Source organism: Chlorocebus sabaeus, chromosome 16, assembly GCF_047675955.1.
Source record: "Chlorocebus sabaeus isolate Y175 chromosome 16, mChlSab1.0.hap1, whole genome shotgun sequence".
NCBI classification, from domain to species: domain Eukaryota; kingdom Metazoa; phylum Chordata; class Mammalia; order Primates; family Cercopithecidae; genus Chlorocebus; species Chlorocebus sabaeus.
Genome location: NC_132919.1, coordinates 38,247,254 through 38,262,862, shown reverse-complemented (window position 1 = coordinate 38,262,862; position 15,609 = coordinate 38,247,254). Strand labels below are relative to the sequence as shown.

General features: G+C 39.3%; 1 protein-coding gene across 1 annotated transcript in view; it reads left to right on the top strand.

Moving 5' to 3' along the window:
* The first annotated feature begins 309 nt into the window (after positions 1 to 309).
* Positions 310 to 15,609, top strand: part of MED13 (mediator complex subunit 13) — a 124,293-nt gene continuing 108,993 nt past the window's right edge. Inside the window, exons 1-3 of the mRNA XM_008011228.3 lie at positions 310 to 532; positions 2,378 to 2,612; positions 13,554 to 13,722. Coding sequence (XP_008009419.1) covers positions 467 to 532; positions 2,378 to 2,612; positions 13,554 to 13,722 — 470 coding nt within the window. The 5' untranslated portion in view covers positions 310 to 466. The remainder of the gene's footprint in view (positions 533 to 2,377; positions 2,613 to 13,553; positions 13,723 to 15,609) is intronic.

The following is a 15,609-nucleotide window of genomic DNA, read 5'->3' as shown; positions in this document are numbered from 1 at the left end:
CCTTCCCGCTCCTGTGTGGGCGCCTCCCCGCCCGGGAGAACCTTCCAGGGCTTGGGCTCTGCCGTCTCGGACTCGTTTTTGATTATTTATTGTGTAATTTATTATTTTTCTTGTGGTAGGGGCACACATCCCCTCCGTCTCCCAGAGAAGGACGAGCGTCTGCGGGCTCCGCAGTCCGGCCCGCCAGGCGAGCGCGGCGCGGCCCTCCCGCCTCCGGCCCTCGGCCCCGGGCGGCTGGGTGCCGGCCGGGCGGCGGGGGCTGCTCGCGGCGGCGGCGGCAGCGGCGGCGGCGGCGGCGGGGGGGTGGGTGGGGAGGGCGGGCGGCCCGGCGGCCTCCTCTTCCACCGCCCCCCCAACCACTACCCCCCCACGCCCTCCCCGGTGTCTGTGTTTCTCTCTCTGGTCGGAGGCGGCGGTAATGGCGGATGGTGGGTTGTGGCGCCGGCGGCGGCTGCTGTGAGGGACGATGAGTGCCTCCTTCGTGCCGAACGGGGCCAGCCTGGAAGATTGTCACTGTAACCTCTTCTGCCTGGTGAGTGCCGGGGCCGGCGGGCGCCGAGGGAGGGGGGCCGCGAGGTGCGCCCTTGGGCCGTGGGGGAGGGGGCCGGGTCTGGTCCAGATGCCCGAGTCCCCGGGCGAGGCCCAGCCGGAGCCGGCGCCCTGCGAAGCTCCGCGGCCAACCCCGGGAGACTGCGTTCGCTCTCCCACGGTCCCGGGCTCTGTTTGGGGAGTGTTGGCATTTTTTCTCGTCTTCTTTCGGACTCTTCTCTTCACCGTAGTCTCGTCCTCAACTTGAGCTCCTTATCTGGCAGGACAGTAACCTTTCCCTCTGTCTTGCTTAACTGTTGCTTTTCTGCTTATTGGCCTTGTATCCCAGCTTCACAGTTTCCATTATTGCCCCTGCTCCCCACCGCCTTTATGTCTCATCCTTTTAATTTGGTTTCCCCATGTAAACAGGACCCCAGAACTTATGCCCCAGAAACCTGTCTTCGTTTTACATTTTTTTTGTATGAGTCAAACTAACGCAAGGTTAGTTTTTTCCTTGGGTGACTTAAGATCTCTCTGTAAAAACCAGTAGGTGCCATTTCATATGTTTTCTTTTTAAACTTTGAAAACAGTTTGCCATTTTTGACAATTTCTAGCCATCTTGCTTTTATTAGAACATAATTTTTTTTGTGCGAGTGAAGGGGGCTAATGGACGAGGTGCTGTGGTTTTGCACTGTTTCTATATTTATTGTGTTTTGCTTGCTTTTTCAGAATGTTTTGAGCAGGCTGCTCCCTTGTTTGATTGAAATGAAAAGTCCAGAGAAGCTGGGTGTAGGGATGACCATTGTGTAGGTTAGCCCAGATCTGGTAACATCCAACACTTGAGACTTTCAGAAGTACCAACTGTTGCAAATAACTTGGCCTTTGTGGGACAGTAGCTGAGCTTCATCAATGACTTTAAGTTTGGGTGACTTTATTTTTTCATTTTCTCCTTTGTGCTATGAGAAATATTAAGAGTATATGATAGGTAAGTGAGTTAAGTGGGCGGAGCACAACTAGTTGGCAAGTGTAAACTGCCAGTCATGTATCAGCAGTTTCATTTTTGGCACCTTATGCTTTGCTCCTTTAAGTTAGATTAAATTATTGAATTCCTCTTGAATTTCTTTCTGGATGCTAAATTGAGATCTTTCATACTCTATCCTCTTCTACAGTATGTTTTTCTTTTCAACGTCCATTAATCAGCATCTCTTCACATATAATAAGACATACACCAGGTTTTGTATTCTATCTTATCCAACTCAGTCTATTTTTGGTACTTTTAGGATCAGGCTCTTTGAAGATAGACTAGCACAAATCTGACAGTTCTTGGTGAGCAGCTATTTGACTTTTCCGACAGGGGTGTGTGTGAAGAATTAACATAGATTTTTTTCAGGACTTGTTCAGATGTCTTTTAATTAGAGACATTACTTCTGTAAATGTGGAATAAAAACCCGTGATAGGGTCTTTAATAATTGATTTTCAGTTAAACGTTTGATACCAATGAATAAATGTGACCATTTAGGACAGAGAAAAATGTACTCTGTTTGTATATTGAAGTGTGTGTCTGTCTATATTTAACTTCATTCAGTTTCTTTTATTTCTACTTGGAGTACATATTTGCTTGCTATTCAGTGACATGGTGGTATTAATTTTTAACTGTGTTCTTCTCCCTAAAATTGTTGGTTGTTGAATTATAAAGTCTTTTTTTTTTTTTTGGTTCTAATTTGCATTCAGTAGCTCAAGCATATATTGAAAAATTGTAATGTCTTAACGAAATAGGAGACATCGTATGGAGTACTTTTGACTTTGAGTGAATATTCGATAATAAAACATCATGCTTTCTTTCCTTCAGGCTGACTTGACGGGAATTAAATGGAAAAAATACGTATGGCAAGGCCCAACTTCTGCCCCTATTCTGTTTCCTGTGACAGAAGAAGACCCCATTTTGAGCAGTTTTAGTCGCTGCCTTAAGGCAGATGTACTTGGTGTTTGGCGGCGAGATCAAAGACCTGGAAGAAGAGAATTGTGGATATTTTGGTGGGGTGAAGACCCCAATTTTGCTGACCTTATTCACCATGACTTATCAGGTGAAAGAAACTTTCCATTTCTAATTAATGATACAGCAACATTGTATACTTCTCCCAGAATATCATTTGTATTACAAATTAAGTTTGTTTTTGTGGGACACTTAGGTAGGAGGCCAGATAAAAATTGAGCTTCATGTTTTATTTCACCATGATTATTTTATTTTACTCAAATTATCCATGTTATAGCTGGGTTTTTAAGGCTTGAATGACTTTCTCCTTTTACCACCTCTCTTCTTAATTTCTCACGGGTAGTTAGGGTCCAAGGAAGGCATGCCACATTAATCTCAAAAAATGGAATCAGGAAACAGAGTTCCTAACAAAGTCATGTAATAGTTTTGAAGCCAGATGTAACTTTTGAGTCACTTCAGCCACTGTCAAAGTTGAGTCTTTTGCATTAAATGGGCAGATGATTCTAAAAGTACTGGAAATGTAACTATCCTTGTGTTTGTGTGTGTGCGTGCGTGTTTTAAGGTATGTAAGTATTTTGTTACTGTCATTTGTGCTGTTTGATTAACATATGAAGGCATATGTTAATTTATTTTTGGAAAGTTACTCATAAACTGTTCTGTCAAACATACTCAATAAGAGACAAGTGCCAACTTGTTTAGCTTTTGTAGGACATAGGATCATAATCTAAAAGGTTACACAAACAATTTTATTATGAGCAAATCAATGTGATTACTTCCTTATTTTCTTGACTTTTAGGACCAAATGCTACTTTAGAAAGAGAAACTATAGCTTTTCATAATAATTACTGAAGCTTTAAACTGTCAAAGTCAGTATTAACTGAATCTTAGATAATAGGAATGTAAATGATTGGTTGTATGCTATAAGGTTCCGAAGACTTCAGTAAGATAGTTTGATAATGATTCTTGACAGATAAATTTAGGATTTCTAGATAATTTTTTAAAAGTTCTTGTTTGAAATTGAGTACTCTGAAGTTTTTGTTATTGTCCCTATGACCTATAGGATCTATTTTATTTCTGGATAGAATGTATTCTAGGTGTCTGTATCTTGAACTGGTACTTAGTAAGACCAACATTTATGTAGGAATGTATGTGTTACATTTGTATGTTTTGATAATTGCTTTTCACATTCTAATGAACATACTGTCCCGTGATAATTACTATTTTTGAGAGTGATTGCATTTCTTCAAGAAAGCTTTCCAGCTTTTGTAGTTTTTCTAATGAGATGCCTGCTGCAGAGTCTAGTCCTTAGTTCTTTGTATTTAATGTAGTTCTAAATGTGTAAAATGATGTGTGTATGTATATACATATATGTATACATGATGTATGTATATATAGTAGTTTTAGCAAGACAATGCTTTCTAATCATGCCAAAAGCTAAGTCTGCCAGCCTCCATTTTCTTTCATTGACTTGGATATAGTATTTGAGTTATTTTAATCATTAAGTGGTCATAAAAATCACCTTACTAGAATGTTTGGAGACGGTGTAACATTGTTGAAAAACTATAAACTATTGATAAAATATATTTGTTGATAAAACATAATTATCAATAAAACTATAATGCTGACTTAGGGGCTTTGGTCTTAATAAAGTTGGCAGAGCATCTAAACAGACTAAACAGATCTTTTTTAAAGATTCCATGAAATACACTTTGTAGAATCAAAGATAATTTTAAGAGATATATAATGTTTAATTTTTTTTTCTTTTTTTCTTTTTAAGTAGAGATGGGGTCTTGCTATGTTGACCAGGCTGGTCTTGAACTCGTGAACTGAAGTGATCCTTCCATCTTAACCTCCCAAAGTGCTGGGATTACAAGTGTGAGCCCCTGCACCTGGCCTAGTTTTACCATAATAGAAATAATATTGTGAAAGTTAAAAGACTATTAAAGTTAGATGTGAGCTGCTTTGATGTATATTGTTAAAAGTCAGTTTTTTCTTCTAGGTTTCATGTTACCAGTCAGATATGTTTTCTCCGCTGAAACTAGGTTACTGTCTTAAACGTTTTTCTCTAGTTTAGCTTTGATTTTTAGCATAATTTTAAAAAATCGTAGTTACTTGTACCTTTAAAACAGAGAGTGATCAGCTGGGCGCGGTGGCTCACGCCTGTAGTCCCAGCACTTTGGGAGGCTGAGGCAGGCAGATCGCAGGGTCAGGAGATAGAGACCATCCTGACCAACATGGTGAAACCCTGCCTCTACTAAAAATACAAAAATTAGCTGGGCGTGGTGGCATGTGCCTGTAGTCCCAGCTACTTGGGAGGCCGAGGCAGGAGATACGCTTGATCCCGGCAGGCGGAGGTTGCATGCCGTGAGCTGAGATCTCGCCACTGCACTCCAGCCTGAGTGACACAGTAAGACTCTGTCTCAAAAAAAAAAAAAAAAAAAAAGATAGTGATCCTGAATGTGAATGAAAGTAATTTTGGGGGGAGGTTGGGTGTGGTTTTTTTTTTTTTTTTTTTTTTTTTTAGAAACAGAGTCTCTGTCTCCAAGGTTGGAGTGCAGTGGCTCACTGCAGGCTCCGCCTCCTGGGTTCACGCCATTCTCCTGCCTCAGCCTCCTGAGTATCTGGGACTACAGGTGCCCGCCACCACGCCCGGCTAATTTTTTGTATTTTTAGTAGAGACGGGGTTTCACCGTGTTCCCCAGACTGGTCTCAAACTCCTGAGCGCAGTCTGTCCACCCGCCTCGGCCTCCCAAAGTGCTAGGATTATAGGCGTGAGCCACCATGCCAGGCGTAAATAACTTTTAAAAATTTATTAAAGTGAAGTGATTGAAATAGTAAACTGAAATACAATTAGGAGTGGTATGTGATCGTATTTATTGTTCCAAAGCTTGTCCTGTACTGTTTTAGTTTGCATAGTCAGTGGTATTTGTATGTTTTAGCTTTTTTTTTTTAAATAAAACCTGTTATTAAGAATGTTGTTACTTAAAGCAGACGTATCTTAAAGAATAATAAGATCTTTTCAGATGGAATATATTTGTCTTGCCCTTTTCTTTGCTCTGGGGACAGCGTCTGCCTCCCTCTTGGGGTAATTAGTCTGCCTCTGTCTCTCTAGCTAACCCCTTTTTCATTTCTTCCCATCTGTGGCACTCTATCTCCTTCTTTTAAGCTCCCCTGAGAAGAGAGCAGCTGGACAGTACAGGGTAGCATCAGCTGCTGGAGGCAGTCCTGAGTTCCAAGTGGAGGTGTAGCACTGAGGAAAGGGGTACCGGAAGGACCCAGGTGGTAACTAAAAACTGGTTAATTTAGCTTGAGCCTGCTCTTCACAGACAGTGTCCTTCTGTTTGGGTCAGCACACACCACATCTTGTTACTGAAGTGTTTTTGATTATGGTGATAATATTGCCCTCGTTTTTCTTGGTAGTGGGGGAAGAAGGAAATATTTCTTTTTCCAAAGATTAGAATTCTGTTTTTCTTAACTGGAATATTCAGTAACAGAAATACAGAATTGCCTTTGTTTAACCTCCTTAGCTCCTTTGTGTCATGCAGTGTATTTTAAAAAATTAACTAATGAACCAATATTGATACTTTATTATTAACTAAAGTATATAGTTGGATTTCTTTTATTTTTCTTTTGCCTAATATCCTTTTTCTTTCCTAGGATCTCATCTAAGATACCCATATTATATTTAATTGTCATGTCTCTTTAGGCTTTGCTAGACTATGACAGTTTCTTAGACTTTCCTTGGTTTTGATGATTTCGACAGTTATGAAGAGGCTGCTCAGATTCCATAGTGCATTTTAAATTTCAGTCTCTCTTATGTCACTTAGCATTTGTTTGGGTTACCGTCCTTTCAAGTTTAGCTGATGTGTAGAAATAGAATGTAAACTTATATTACTAACTGGCAGAGATCCATTACAGCAAATCAAATCTGATTTAATACATACTTTAAACCCTCAGTTACTCATTTTGTAGCGGTAAGTCAATACTGTTGAGCAAAGTAATTTGCAGAAGCCGGGTGATTTTTGGATCAGGATTTGTGCTAACTAGTATTAGCTTAACTATAATATTTGGAAAGATACTTGTTCAAAAAAAACCTCTTGAATTCCAAAGCCAAACATAGATGATTTTCTTACTTTTTGTTTTGTCCTCTATAGGATAATGATTAGTTGAATTGGTGTGGATATGTTTTGATACAAAAAGATTAGAATAAAACTCCTCTGGGGTTACAGCTTTTTTCTTTCTTTCTTTTTTTTTTTTTTTTTTGAGATGAAGTCTTGCTCTGTCGCCCAGGCTGGAGTATAGTGGGGCAATCTTGGCTCACTGCAACCTCTGCCTTCCAGGTTCAAGCGATTCTTTTGCTTCATCCTCCCGAGTTGCTGGGACTACAGGCATGTGCCTCCATACCCGGCTAATTTTTGTATTTTTAGTAGAGATTTTAGTGGGCGTTTTGCCATGTTGGCCAGGCTGGTCTGGAACTCCTGGCCTCAGGTGATCTGCCTGCCTCAGCCTCCGAAAGTGCTGGGATTACAGGCGTGAGCCACCATGCCCGGCCCCTTTTTAAAAAAAATTAAATTTTGTAGCTTTGTTTATGGTTGTGTGATAGTGGGTGAAAGAGGTATGAAATGGGAGATGGGAAAATCTTAGCTCAGTCCCTCTAGTCAAAAATCTCTATAGTGGGTAGGACTGGTACTTTTAAGTGTACTGTTAATTTGCTTCAGAGCAAGGTTGTTTCATTTTCATTAATGTGTTCTTGAAGGAGAGTTTTCTGCGTATTTTTATTCTGTGTTCTAACGTTTTTGGAATTCGATTGCTGTCATCATTGACTTTTATTCTTTCCCTTTAAATAAAAATAAAAGCAAAAACTGCGTCCTCTCCCGTTAGTCATCTTAAAAAAATCATAGCAAGTTAGACTGTGATGAGAGTCTTTGAGAAAACTGATACCTTGTGAACTAAAAAAACTCAGGGCTAAAAATATTTCTTCTTTTTCCTGGCTCCTGAGGTCTGTAAAGTAGATTTTAGTAACATGTTCAGATAGTTTTATTATACCAGAATTTTATCATAATGAATAGTGCTCAAACTAAGTGGACTATTGTTCTGTATTTAATTTTGGATGTTTTTATTGAAGGATATTAACTATAGTGGACTTTAACCTTAAATGACAGATGTTAATCGGATTGACAGATAGATAAACAGGCAGGCATAGGAATCTAGTCCCGGCCAAACTGAAACATTGTTTTGTGCCCCAGGTAATCTAAAGAGAGTAATTCGTTTCTACTGTTGTAAAATTAACTTGTGATGTGGTCTGACTCTTCAAATTGGCTAGTCTCCTAGGTGACAGCTTCATTTGCTGCATACTGTTCTTTTTGATCAAGTGTATTTTCTAAGTTTTCAAGTCAAACATAACATATTACGCTGTTCTTAAATCAGTTTTTCAAGTTTTGCCATAGATAATGATGCAGCCAACTTAAGGCTCTCAGTATATTTGTTGAATGTGTTGGTTATTAATGATTATTCATTAGAAACATTGATCTAGCATTTAAACATTTCTCTTTATTTCAGGAACTACATGGTATTTTCTACCATGTTAATTTTTGAGCCATTCATTAGCATATGTTACATTTTAATAGTTTAGCAAAATTATACAGGAGAAGATTCGTTTTTTACCACTGTGGATATGTTTAAAGATGCCAGTTTTGAGAAAAATGTTGAGTGCACGGTGTATTTGCTTTTCTGGTTGTGATTTTTTTCCCCTATTTTTTTTTTTTTTTTTTTTTGTGACGGAGTCTGGCTCTGTCGCCCAGGCTGGAGGGCAGTGGCTGGATCTCAGCTCACTGCAAGCTCCGCCTCCCGGGTTTACCCTGCCTCAGCCTTCTAAGTAGCTGGGACTACAGGCACCCGCCACGTCGCCCGGCTAGTTTTTTGTATTTTTTTTTTTTAGTAGAGACGGGGTTTCAACGTGTTAGCCAGGATGGTCTCGATCTCCTGACCTCATGATCCGCCCATCTCGGCCTCCCAAAGTGCTGGGATTACAGACTTGAGCCACCGCGCCCGGCCTTTTTTTCCCTATTGATAGAGAATTATTTTGATGACTTATCACATGCTTTGGCACTACTGTATTCTGTATCTTCAGGAAGAAAATATGGTAATCAAATTTAGCATTTGTGTTTTCTTCCAGTAAATCATCCATGAAAATTTCAAGAAACACTGATGATTAAGAATTGTAATGCTAATAGTAATAGAAAAGTACTAAGAATGCAGAGTTGAAAACTTTGTTTTCTCTGGACATAGAGCTACAAGAGGAGGAATTTTTTTTTTGTTTTGTAGAGATGGAGGTCTCACTTTGTCACTCAGCCTGCAGTGCTTAATCATAGCTCATTGCAGCCTCCAACTCCTGGACTCAAGCAATCCTCCCACCTCAGCTTCCCCAGCAGCTGGGCCTACAGGCAGGTGCTACTATGCCCCACTAACTAAAAAAGAGTTTTTTGGAGTCAGGGTCTTCCTGTGTTGCCAGGCTAGTCTTGAACTCCTAGCTTCAAGTGATTCTTCCGTCTTAGCTTCCCAAGTAGTTGGAATTACAGGCATGAGTCATTGCACCTGGCTAGAGGAGGAAAATATTTAAATGGATTAAGCAGACTTTTTCTATTAGGCTCTGGTTAAGTTCAGAAGAGCTAGGTGTTCCCTTCTCCTTCCCCTCCCTATTATAATGCTGGTGTTGAGATTCAATAACTTGTTTCAATTAGTGTAAATAGTGCATATCACTATGTCTTGGGTGGGTTGGTTGTACCATTTCACTTTTCATATCTGAATACAACATGTAGAGAGTACTTTTATTAAGGTTATTAGATTAGATTGTCAGGATATTAGAAGCTTGGCTCCGTAGGCTTCTTGTTTCTAAGTGATTCCCAAGAAAACCAAAAACCTTCAGACTTTTTATTGAGCATTATTAGGACTTATTCTCATTTTTCTCAGCAACAAAATATGAAATTATATTACTTTAGTGTAATGGTTGCTTAGTTGCTTGCCATATAGATGAAGATATACTTCAGAGATATGTTGGGTTTAGAAAACCTCAACAGGTGGTCTCTACTTGTTTGTTTTATGCATAACTCCCATTTAGTGTTAATGAGAATTTTGGGCATTGGGGACATAAGATGCCCACGCCCTTTGAAAGCATTAGAATAATGAGGGAGAGATGCTTGAAGATTAATACTGACTACTTTTCTAAACCACATTCAATATTCCTTTTTTTTTTTTTTTTTTGAGATGGAGTCTTGCTCTGTCACCAGGCTGGAATGCAGTGGCAGGATCTTGGTTCACTGCAACCTCTGCCACCCAGTTCAAGTGATTCTCCTGTCTCAGCCTCCCGGATAGCTGGGACTACGGGTGCATGCTACCTCGCCCAGCTAAGTTTTGTATTTTTAGTAGAGATGGGGTTTCGGTATGTTGGCCATGCTGGTCTTGAACTCCTAACTTCAGATGATCCGCCTGCCTCGGCCTCGCAAAGTGCCGGGATTATAGGCATGAGCCACTGCGCATGGCCTCACATTAAATTTTTTTTTTTTTTTTTTTTTTTTTTTTTGAGACGGAGTCTTGCTCTCTCGCCCAGGCTGGAGTGCAGTGGCCGGATCTTGGCTCACTGCAAGCTCTGCCTCCCGGGTTCACGCCATTCTCCTGCCTCAGCCTCCCGAGTAGCTGGGACTACAGGCGCCTGCCACCTCACCCGGCTAGTTTTTTGTATTTTTTAGTAGAGACAGGGTTTCACCGTGTTAGCCAGGATGGTCTCGATCTCCTGACCTCGTGATCCGCCCGTCTCGGCCTCCCAAAGTGCTGGGATTACAGGCTTGAGCCACCGCGCCCGGCACATTAAATATTCTTAATTCATTTAACTGCAGGTTTAATTGGAATAGATTTTACAAAATAAAACCATACAATTTTCAGAATTTCATGTGAAAATTTATAAATTATTATGTTTTAGCTTTTACTATTGCAAAGTTTTTTTTTGTTTTTTTTTTTTTTTGAGTCAGAGTCTCGCTATGTTGCCCCCACAATGGAGTGCAGTGGCGTGATCTCAGCTCACTGCAACTTCCGCCTTTCGGGCTCAAGTGATTCTCATGCCTCAGCCCCTTGAGTAGCTGGGACTACAGCTGTGCCATGCACGGCTAATTTTTATATTTTTAGTAGAGATGGAGTTTTGCCATGTTGGCCAGGCTGGTCTCGAACTCCGGGCCTCAAGTGGTCCACTTGCCTCGGCCTCCTAAAGTGCTGGGATTACAGGCATGAGCCACCACACCTGGCCTAAGCCTCCCTGACAGCAGGCGTGAGCCACCATACCTGTCCTCAGCCTCCCGGAAAGCAGATTTTTTTATTTACTGTTTTTGGGAAGAAGGCAAAGTCATTCTCTAGTTTTAAATGAATAATTTATTCGAAGTTTATAACAACTGTACAACTTTTGATACTTATAAATGGTAACTGTGTCTTGGGTCTTTGATGCTTTAAAACTTAGAAAAAAGATGTTGGTAGTGGCTTCTTCTGTAGAACAAGTGTTACAACCATCAGAAGGTAGTGATTTTTGAAATAAAAGGTCAAAAATAAAAGATACTAAATTGATTATAAAGAGGTGAAGAATTGGGAGATAATTCTAACATAAATAACATAATCTAACATAATTCTGTTGGAATTAAGAACATGTATATTCTAGTAGTCATAAGTCTCATAATTTGAGGTAAAAGTCTTAATGTAGCTGTTTAATTTTGAAATGGTAGGACCTCATTACATTGAAAGCAGATCAATTGAGAAAGATTATTTTCTCTTTTTTTTGTTATCAACTCACAAATATGCTTGTGAGCTAGATGTTTAATTAATTAAAGTGAAGTCACTTTGTGCCACTTCTCTATTCTCCTACTCTAATATTTTCTTTAATAAAGTGAAACCTTTGGCCGGGCGCCGTGGCTCAAGACTGTAATCCCAGCACTTTGGGAGGCCGAGACGGGTGGATCACGAGGTCAGGAGATCGAGACCATCCTGGCTAACACGGTGAAACCCCGTCTCTACAAAAAAACTAGCCGGGCGAGGTGGCGGGCGCCTGTAGTCCCAGCTACTCGGGAGGCTGAGGCAGTAGAATGGCATAAACCCAGGAGGCGGAGCTTGCAGTGAGCTGAGATCCGGCCACTGCACTCCAGCCTGGGCGACAGAATAAGACTCCGTCTCAAAAATAAATAAATAAAGTGAAACCCATAAATGCTTTGGTTTTAAATGACAGTAGATAATGGTGTCTTTGATATAATAGAATGTCAATTTTTCATATTTAATATTTATGATTAATATTAGACTTAAAAAATTCTTCTATTCCAATTCTGATGTATTGTCATTTTCTAAAGCTTATTCCACTTTTTTTCCCCTAAGCTTACCTTTTTTGTTTTTGAGACTGAATCTCACTCTGTCCCAGGCTGGAGTGCAGTGGCACGATCTTGGCTCACTGTAACCTCTCCCTGTCGGGTGATTCTCCCACCTCAGCCTCCCAGGTAGCTGGGATTACAGGGCTACCCTATGACGCGTGGCTAATTTTTGTATTTTTAGTAGAGATGGGGTTTCACCATGTTGGCGAGGCTGTCTTGAACTCCTGACCTCAGGTGATCCGCCCACCTCAGCCTCCCAAAGTGCTGGGATTACAGGCGTGAGCAACTGCGCCCAGCCTAAAGCTTATTTAAAATGAAATAAAATAAAATAAAATAAAATAAAATTAGTTGCTTTGAAAGACTTGACTGTCATTTAGGAAAAAAACATAAAATCAACTTTAATCTTTGCAGTAGCACAGAATTTCTAGTGCAGTTAAAGTCCACTGTCATGCTTTTTAATTACTGTTCTACCCATTTGTTGTATAAGTTGTGCATATAAACCATGTGTAATTCTTAATACATGTCTTTGCTTTTATTCGAAAGCTCATATTGTGTCTGTTTTTCTGTGGGTATAGCGTATGCATGTTTGGTGTTGAATTGAGAAAGGTTTGTCTTTTATTTTTACTTTACGTAAACATTGAACACAGATAACCCATATTTATAAAATGTTTATAAAGGTATATAGTCTATAGAAAGAGAGTTAATTATATTTAGACTCAGCAATTTAAAATCTTGTAATGAAAGTTAAAATGCTGAAGCAGTATCATTATTTGTAGCACGATTTATTGAATGCTTTGTGACAGATATGAAATGGATAGAGTATGAAAAAAAACTTTTTCTGACCTACATCCAGACTTATCTCAAAATGACTGTGTTAATGTTTTTTTGGTAAATTAACTTGAAGTGATTAATAGATTTGCTGGCAAAATTGAAGCTGTATAGTTAGTGAAGATAGCTATAATTTTATATGACAGAAGTGCCATTTACAATTTAAGTCTTTAAATTTTTAAATTTCTCCTCCAAGTAAAGGATCCTATACTGAATAATAATCATGGGAATAATTTGGTTGAAATGAGACCTAAGGCGGCTGATAGTGCACTGCTTGTTAGGCTCTGTGCCAACAGCTTCCTTTTTATTCATCACTTAGTGTTACAGTGGAGTCATGGATTAGAATGCTGATGGACATGAAATGTTTTGACTTTAATTATTAACTGGCTAATTTTTTTGGCAGGTTGAGTGATTGGGGGAATTAGGACAAAGTAACAAGTGAGCCAGCTTAGAAATTGGCATCATAGGTATAGAGTGCGTTTAATATTTTCCAGGTTATGCAAACAAGCGTCCTTTTCATTAATACAGGAACCAATTCAGTATGTTCATGATGTCATTGAATTTTATAAGGTGGAAAAATACTTTTCAGGTAATTTAATAGAATATATGGCACTTAGACCTTTTATTCTTTATGGAATAACTTTGAAACCTGCTAATATCTAGAGATACATTGAAGTGATTGTAGCTTAATATTCTGGGATAAGCTAGTGTTGATGAATATAGAGTTTAAACTGTAACCTTTTTTACTTGGCTCTGAGTAGATTATAGTGCCACTATTTTACTTACTGTTTCCTTCATTTCTCTTTTAGAAGAAGAAGATGGAGTGTGGGAGAATGGACTTTCCTATGAATGCCGTACTCTGCTTTTCAAAGCAGTTCACAATCTATTGGAACGGTGTTTAATGAACAGGAATTTTGTACGTATTGGCAAGTGGTTTGTAAAGCCTTATGAAAAAGATGAAAAACCTATAAATAAAAGGTAAGCTATCTTAAATTCTGATGTGATATTTCTTTAGATTTGTTCCTTTTTGTGTCTTTACAGAGAATGTGGGATAAAACAAGCTAATATCATACAGACATATTCAGGAGGTTATCAGTGACAAAATACTAGATATAGTCAGGTTTTTTTTGTTTTTTTTTTTTTTTAACCACTTTACACACTTCCTTTTACACTCTTTAAGAATTTTCTTACAGTAGGAATAAGCTGTATTTTAATACAGTGGCCTAAATTTTGATTTGGGATGATAGACAAAATATGGGATGAAAGCAGATCCCTAGGCATGGAAGTGTATGCCCAGCACTCTGATATTAAAGTTAAGTAACATTAACACCTGTTAAAGATAGTGATCTGTGAGTATGTTTTGGATTAAGTTAACCCTTCTTATTCCCAGTCTCTCAATTCCCTTTAATTAAAGTAATTTAAATTTGTGTTTTCTGTATAAGACCATTTACTCTTTGAGAGCTTATAATTTTCTTGAGCAATGAATTAAGCAATTTATGACACTAATTATTAGAGTAGTTGCAGATAGAGGCACAGAAGACTTATGATAGATACCTCCTTCTCCTGTGCAATTAAAACCTTCAGGTTACTACGCTTCTCTGTGATTTAGATAATATAAGGCATAGTCTGTCAGAAGATTTAAGTTCCCAGCAGTCATTGAGTTAGTGAGACTTCAAGAGAGATGAACCGGTGGCAAGTAAGATAGGATGTGGGGAAGAGAAAATTAAAGGGAACTTACTAATTTTTCCTGAAAGGTGTAAGAGGATGTGAAGTGAACATTTGGTTGAGATTGTAATCATTTTGAGGTCTTTCATGTCATATATGCGCATCTTTTTTCATGTGCACCTGGAGGTTTTTTTCTTTTTTTCTTCTTGAAACTTTTTAGTTTTAGTAGACTGGATGAGTAGATAAGCCTGGATAAATAAAGGTGCTTTCATTTTTTTTCCTCTTTGAAAATTAACGTATACCTTTATTGTTAACACAATACTTGTATAAGTTTGGAATACATTCAACTGAAAATGACAGAAAAACATTAACTACTTGGCTTATGTAGGGATTGATTTTTCTCAGTAGCAAGGAGTATGGAGGTAGATAGTTTAGTACTGGTATATCTGTTCAATAATGTCATCAAGGATTCAAGGTTCCCCAGAGTTTTCTGCTGTGCCATCTTTACGTCTTCATGGTCCTCCCGTGTGTTGCACCTCCAGACCTCACGGTGGATTCCAGGCAGGAAGAGAAAGGAAGGGAGGAAGTAAGAAAGTGTGGCACCTGAGTCAGAAAGTAAATTATTTTCTGGAAACTCTAGCTGACGTATCTTTGGCCATACTAAGAAACAGGTATCTTTTATTTGGAAACAGCTGCTCTGAACAAAATGAAGTTTTCGTTAGTAAGAAGAAAGGGGTGATAGATAGATACCAAAGATCAAAGAAGTGGAAATGGATATTGTGTAGGCAGTTAGCAATATCTGCCCTATACATTTATTTATTTATTTATTTATTTTGAGGCAGAGTCTCACACTGTTGCCCAGGCTGGAGTGCAGTGGTGCAATCTCAGCCCACTGCAACCTCTGCTTCCCGGGTTCAAGTGATTCTCCTGCTCAGCCTCCCGAGTAATTGGGATTACAGGCGTGTGCCACTACACCCAGCTAATTTTTGTATTTTTAGTAGAGACGGGGTTTCACCATGTTAGCCAGGCTGGTCTCAAACTCCTGACCTCGTGATCTGCCTGCCTCGGCCTCCCAAAGTGTTGGGATTACAGGCATGAGCCACTGTGCCCTTTTTTTTTTTTTTAAGAGATACTGTCAGTCTGTTGCCCAGGTGGGAGTGCAATGGTGTGATCTTGGCTCACTGTCTCGGCCCACTGCAA